Genomic DNA, 7,338 nt, shown 5'->3' with positions numbered 1-7,338 from the left:
AGGTCTAGGAAAATAATATTGGTATTGGTATCCATTATCAGCCAAATTTTAAAATATTTGCATATCGGATATCAGCCAAAAATCCAATATTGTTCATTCCTAAGGTTTTTTTTTTGTAGGTTTTTCAATGTGCAAAAACATATATTTTTCTATATTCGGCGCCTATGCCTCTACAGGAATTTAAGGAATTTGCTCTACTCAGAAAAAAAAATATCAACACCTGTGAGCCACGTGTCCTGGAACATCTTCACATCTTTTATCAGTTCTGCTTTTCATTATTTTATTGAAATAATGGACCTTTTATTGTGGGTGCATCACGTGGTAGATTTTCATTATTTCAGGTGGCTGAGTTTAATCTTTAATCAGTTCTTTAATCTTTGCATCACCAGTAGGAGTTCTCAACACTAATCTTTAATAGGAGATTTATTTAACTAAAAAGAGACAGAAAGAGCTATTCTTTTATTGTAGATACATTTAAAATATTTATAAACTTCTACATGCAAAAAGCATTTACAATGAATGTAAATAAAATGATAATAATTATGAACGAACTGTTGTGATTTGTCCAACAATGTTGTCAGGTCATCTGGACAATGTATTTTCGTCAAAAATAGAAAAAAAGAAAAAAGAAAATAAACCGTCCTGGTGACCTGACTGAACATTGTTGGATTTTGTACCTGGATTATTGAGCATAAACTTGCCGTTAGGATTAATATAGTTCAATTATTTTGATTGTCTTTCTGCTAAGGATCAGGTTTGGTTTCCATTTTTGGCTGTTGTGTTTTATTTTGTTTCTCTTGTGATCCACCCACTTGTGTTCATCTTTCCCTGTGTTCATGTGCACCATTACTCATCTGCCCTCAGTTAGATGTCAGTTCCTTTATGTTCATCCAGCCATCTTGCCTCACTCACCTGTTCTTAGTCACCATTTATTCAGGTATCTCCACTTGCCCAATTACCTCTGCCCTGTGGGAGTTCTGCTCTGCAGCCACACATCTGAGCACCAGTCAGCACCTGAGGATCATCAGCTTAATGAGCAAGAGGAGTATAAAAGGCTGCAGAGGACATCCAGTCAGCGCTGGAGCATTACCTGCCTTGCTAGTTGTGTTCTAGACTTTTACTTGTGAGTTAAACTAAAGATTAACCAACTTTATATTTCTTTGTGTTTTCAGTATATAGGCTATCCCAATGCCCTCCAGTCCCCTGGATTCTCCTCTGTGGACCTAGAGCGTCCTGTGCCTCCTCAGCTACCTCCACGCCTTCCTACCCTGCCTCCTGCCTGGAACCATTATTTGGATGTTCACCTTCTTTGCCCTGGAACCACTGAGTCACCTCTCTCTACAACCGACTCCTAGCCATACCATTAAAATAGTAACATCATCACCCTGCTGATAGATCATTAACCATCTCCTTGCTCTTCAGGGTTCCAGATCCCTCCCTGGCACAAATGATGATTTATCCCTTTGGAAATAAACACAGTAAACCTATTTGGAGTCTTGGTTTTCTTTGGTCCTTGTAGTTGGGTATAGCTGTAATTGTTGCACTTTTTACCTTAATGTCAGCAGTTCATTATTGGTTTCTATGCCACTGGTTAGGCTTGCCTTTTCATTGTGTGTGTTCCCCCCCCCCCCCCCCCCCATGTTCCTGGTAACTCTCTTTGTAAGGTTTTTGGTGCCTTGTCAGTTTTTTGATCTTTGTTAAATCTGTTCAATTTTTTGAGTCTCTCATAGTTTGCATTCTGGGTTCAACACTCCTGCAGCCTGACATAAACATACTGTTTTGTATGAGTAGTCCAAAAATGCAGAAATCTATCATACCTTCACCAGAGCAATTATTAAAGATGTATTACCATAAATCCCATGTGTTCAGCTTTCATAACAACAAGCTCTTTGAAGTCTTTAAAAGCTGTAGCAGATAAAATGTGTTAGCAGTTACAATTAAAAGTATAACTTTAGAGGTGAATCTTTACACTCTGTTTAACTTTTCTTTTCCTACAGCTCAGATTTTGTGGTAAAGCAGTTTGTTAGTGTCACGTCTAAGTGGGTCAGCCAGTGGTGGGTGAAAAACACTAACATTTATGTTGGGCAACATACACAGACTCCTGTTATTGGAAAAAAAGACCTATTTGTTTTCCTGCCATTTTGTGCTATCAGATTATATCTGACACACACACTGATCACTGAGGTCCGGTTTGGAAAGCTGAACAAAAGAGCACCTGCAAGTGTTCAGCTGAGCGTGTCCAACAAGCTGAAGGAAACAGTCGTTTGATGTTTGTGCTGTTCAAATCAAGCAAAATCAGAAGTGGCCCTATTTCTGGCTCAAAAAGTCAAAAACGATCTAACTTCACTGGAAGTTTACAACAAATCTGTGTTAGACAACATGAGCATGAAAGCTCTTAGGGTTTTGTAACAGGAGTGTTTCAGTTTCAGAAATTTGAGCAGACACGTTCAAATAAAAATATTTCTGCTCATCTTAAAAAACTTTAAAATTATCACATTTACAAATTACACAGAGACTGTGAACATTACTAAGTATTGTAAATCCATAAATAATATTCATAAAGAATGTGGTCTAATGAAGCATGTGCCTTCACTGCAACCAGAGCTGAGGATGAAAGATACAGTATCAGCAGGTTGTCTGTGCCTGAGCACGCAGTAAATATTCTTGGTTGTAAAAACTCATTAATATAATAAAGAATATTCAAATTTAATCAAGTAATCTAGTTGCTAAAAGTTTTTTGATTGTTACCTCTTCAGTGTCACCACAGCGAGTCATCCTCCTCCATCTCTCTCTGTCCTCACTCCAACTACCTCCATGTCCTCTCTAACTGCATCTCCTCTTTGTCTTTGTCCTGGCAGCTGCATTTCTAACATCCTTCTACCACTGTCCCTCCTCTGGACATGTCCAAACCATCTCAGTCTGGTCTCTCTAACTTTATCTCCCAGTTGTTCAACCTGTGCTGTACCTCTGATGATCTCATTCCTAATCTTATCCAGCCTTGGCACTCCTAAGGAGAACCTCAGCATCTTCATTTCTGCCACTTTCAGTTCTTTCTCCTGTCTTTTTGTCAATGCCATTGTCTCCAGACCATACAACATATGATCTCACCACTATCTTCTAAACTTTTCCTTTGACCTTTGCTGACACTCTATTGGCGTAAATCACTACAGACACTTTTCTCCATCCACTCCATCCTTCCTGGACTCTCTTTTCACTTCTTTACCACATTCCCCATTTTCCTGGACAGTGGACCCCAAGTACTTGAAGTCCTGCACCTTTGTGACCTCTGCTCCTTGTAGCCTCACTGTTCCACCGGCCTCCCTCTCATTCACACACATGTACTCTGTCTTATTATGGCTGACTTTCATTCCTCTTCTTTCAAGTGCATACCTCCACCTCTCCAAGTTCTCTTCCACCTGTTCCCTGTTCTCACCACAGATCACAATGTCATCTGCAAACATCATAGTCCATGGGGATTCCTGCCTGACCTCATCTGTTAGTCGGTCCATCACCAAAGCAAACAAGAAGGGGCTCAGAGCTGATCCTTGATGCACTCCCACCTCCACCTTGAAACTATCTGTCACTCCTACAGCACATCTCACCACTGTCCTGCTGTCCTCATACATGTCCTGGTTCATTTGTGGATATGGTTGTGTTGAATATTCAAACAAACTAGTTATATTGTACTAATTTCACTGTTTAAAATTATTTAGCTTTAGGTTGAATTTAACTAATATAGCTAAGTTAAGCCAGACGTGAACAAAAACTATTTTAAAGTGATGAAAAAAAGTCAGAACAAGAATTTGGAAGTATGATAATATAAATAATTAGTAAGAATAAATGTGAGGGCTACAGTAAGTTGGTGGTCGGTGCCGCGGTCTTGTAATCCTGAGGTTGCGGGTTTGAGCCCAGGTTGCATCAGGAAGGGCATCCGGCGTAAATCAAATTGCCAAATGGTTCATGTGAACTTGCTCACTGTGGTAACCCCAAAAGAAACTTACTTTATTTAATAAGGATAAATGTAGGGGGAATGGTGGTGCAGAGGTTAGAGAAGTCAAATTTGTGATTGAAAGGTCACTGGTCCGACACAACCCACCCCCCCACCCCCCGGACCGACAACATCAAAATGTGGGTGGGAAAGGTGAGACACCCATGCATGCCTCCATCCTCATTTGCCCCACTCTGGCCCCTGAGCAAGGCCCTTAACCTCCACCATATGCTCCTCCGGGCGCCCCATGGCAGCTCTCTGCTCCACACAGAGGGCTGTGGTAGCTCAGGAGTCTGTGGTTGAGTCAAGAAAGGTAGAAAGTCTTTGTGCAAGTTAGTTCACTGTGTCAACCCCTGAGGAAAGGAGCAGCCAAAAGAAGAAGAAGAAACAAATGGGATTTAACTCAGAAAAATATTTAAAAAAAAATTAAAATTAGGTATTGGTTTGATAAATAACAAGTGTAAACATTGGGTAAAGTATAACCAACTTATTTACATTTAATTTAACTCTTAGGGGATTTAAGCCTATCTAGTTTGCTACTTTAATTTGTTCAACTTCAGCTGTTTGATCTTGCTCATCTTGTGAAAATATATTAGAAAATGTAAAAAAACAACAACATCTTATCAGAAATGAATTGTAAAACATATACTTTGTAAATAAATTACAACTTCAGCTTTTTTATTTCATTTTTTTTACATAAACTCATCAGATGAGTCAGTGCTTAAACAAATCTAATCATTCACGTTTTATTAAACAGGTTAGTCCCACAGAGCCACAAGGACTCATTTACAAGAGAGACCTGGAATTTAACTTTAAATGTAAAGAAAGGAACGATTATAAGTTTTAAAACAACATTAGCTTCAGGTTTAACTGTATTAAAAATACATTCAAAGAGCAGTTCCACAAAGTGGACCCGTCTTTTTCACATGGAGAGGTTTTTTTTAAAGCGTTTTAAATCAAAGGAGAATTCAGTGTAAACGTTTTTTTTTTTTTTCCTGCTGAAGATTTAGTTAAAACAACAGACGATTTGACATAAAGAACCAAACATAAAGGAAACGTTTAAACAGCGCAGAGATAAAGAGAGGTTCTGTAATGTGAAGTCTGGTCATGCTCAGCGCAGCCAGTTTCCTTCCGGGGAAGTTCAGATGTTGGGGGGGGGGGGGGGGGGGGGTTTGCAGAGAGACCAGGGAGACACGGAGCTTAAAGCAGAGCAGACATCCAGCTGGACGCAGAGCTGGAGGACAGAACTGCGCTCTCACTAGATGCCAGAATTGTTTTCAAGGTAAGCTTCAGAATCAGAATCTCTTCGTTTATTATTATTATTATTATTATTATTATTGTTGTTGTTGTTGTTATTTAAACATTTTGGTTAATTTATGCGTCTTTTTATTTTGTCTCCCTGTAGACTTGACTTCTGCACGCTACTTTACTGGAGTAAGGTAGACTCTAAAGTGTATCAGCTGACTGCTCTCCAGATGTGACCTGCCCGCTGCGCCACTGCGGCGCTTTTACGCGCGATGGAGGAGCTTTTACGCGAGCAGGACGGCTGGTCTGAGAACGGCTCGTGGTGCAACTCGAGCCGCGCGAATGAAAGCCACGCGGGGAACGCCACGGTGAACCCTCTGAAACGGAACGAGGAAGTGGCCAAAGTGGAGGTGACGGTGCTGGTCCTGGTGCTCCTGCTCGCTCTGACTGGTAACCTGTGCGTCCTGTGGGCCATCCACACCACCAAGCACGGCCAGTCCCGCATGTACTACTTCATGAAGCACCTGAGCATCGCGGACCTGGTGGTCGCTGTGTTTCAGGTCCTACCTCAGCTCATCTGGGACATCACCTTCCGCTTCTACGGACCCGACTTGCTCTGCAGGCTGGTCAAGTACCTCCAGGTGGTGGGGATGTTCGCGTCCACCTACATGCTCGTCCTGATGTCCGTGGACAGGTGCTTGGCCATCTGCCAGCCGCTGCGCTCCGTGCACAAGGGGAAGGATCGTGTCTGCGTGATCACCTCGTGGATCCTCAGCCTGCTCTTCAGCACCCCGCAGGTCTACATCTTCTCTCTCAGAGAGGTGGGGAGCGGCGTGTACGACTGCTGGGGGGACTTTGTGGAGCCGTGGGGCGCCAAAGCCTACATCACGTGGATGAGCCTCAGCATCTACATCCTCCCAGTGGCGATTTTAAGCATCTGCTATGGCTTGATATGCTTCAAAATATGGCAGAACATCAACATGAAAACCAGGAGGGAGCACTTCTTGGCTCTCACCCCGAGGCCGTCCAAGGGCGCGCATCCACTGTCGCGCGTGAGCAGCGTCAGGCTCATCTCCAAAGCCAAGATCCGCACAGTGAAAATGACTTTTGTCGTGGTCCTGGCTTACATTGTGTGCTGGACTCCGTTTTTCTTTGTCCAGATGTGGTCTGCGTGGGATCCTGCTGCGCCTAGAGAAGGTTTGTCCTAAAGTTTTATGACTGCATGCTCTGAAGAGGATTAGTTCTGAGAGCAGATTGATGATGATGATGGAAATGTGTTGCTTATCAACTCCTGACAACATCTCAGTTACACAAAGGTCTTTCCTCCAAGTCACAGAATAATTCCTGAAACTCACGAGCTAGTCTTCCCTCCTTTCAGAGCAGCACAATGGTGTTTAAATCCAGACTTCCCCAGAGTGAGCAGGATGAATGGGAGTGTCATTTACACTGGTTATCATGGCAGAGAAAAAGTCCTCAGAGCCACAGGGAATGTAAATATACCACATCAAAGAGTTTATCTCCATGGTCCAAGTGCTAATTTGTCTCAAATCCATTCAGAGGCTCATTTCTGGTGAAATGAGAGAAGAGCTGCATCTCACAAGCTCCATGACTTTAACGCTTTTAATCATTTTTGGAAAATGGCACATGTCAAATCGTCTGTTTTCTCAGACAAATACACTTGTGAAAGTAACTGTCACTGCATTTGAAACTCATAAATATGTGCTGCCAAACACTGGTTACGTTGGGCGACTTTTATTTCTACTTTATGAACTCGGTTTAGTCCTTTAAGAAAACGAAATCATTGTAACACAAGAAGATTAGCACATCCTTCGGTGACAGAAGACTCCGTCAGAGCTCAAACTTTCCCAAATAGACAGTTTTAGTTTGATCTGAGGGTTATTCTGTGACCAACGTGCAAAATATAAGAACATTGTTTTATCAAATAGAGGGAATCCTGGGAGTTAGGAATCAGTGGGAGGACTCCGACTCTAAACTGGTTTATGAAGGCTTTTGTAAATGTTGCTTAAATAGAAGGGAAGTTCATCGATTTAGCTTTGTACATAACATATACCAATGATGTTGTCTGCTTAGGCTTAGAGAAAGCT

At 41.9% G+C, this 7,338-nt stretch overlaps 1 protein-coding gene across 1 annotated transcript; it reads left to right on the top strand.

The window, feature by feature from the left end:
- The first annotated feature begins 5,505 nt into the window (after positions 1-5,505).
- On the top strand, positions 5,506-6,441 carry LOC119411784 (isotocin receptor-like). The gene has a single exon (XM_037678708.1). It carries the CDS (start codon positions 5,506-5,508, stop codon positions 6,439-6,441), a length of 936 nt encoding a protein of 311 aa, XP_037534636.1.
- The last annotated feature ends 897 nt before the right edge of the window (positions 6,442-7,338 follow it).

Source organism: Nematolebias whitei, chromosome 7 (assembly GCF_014905685.2).
Source record: "Nematolebias whitei isolate Nwh7 chromosome 7, NemWhi1, whole genome shotgun sequence".
NCBI lineage: Eukaryota > Metazoa > Chordata > Actinopteri > Cyprinodontiformes > Rivulidae > Nematolebias > Nematolebias whitei.
This window is presented reverse-complemented; position numbering and strand designations above follow the sequence as displayed.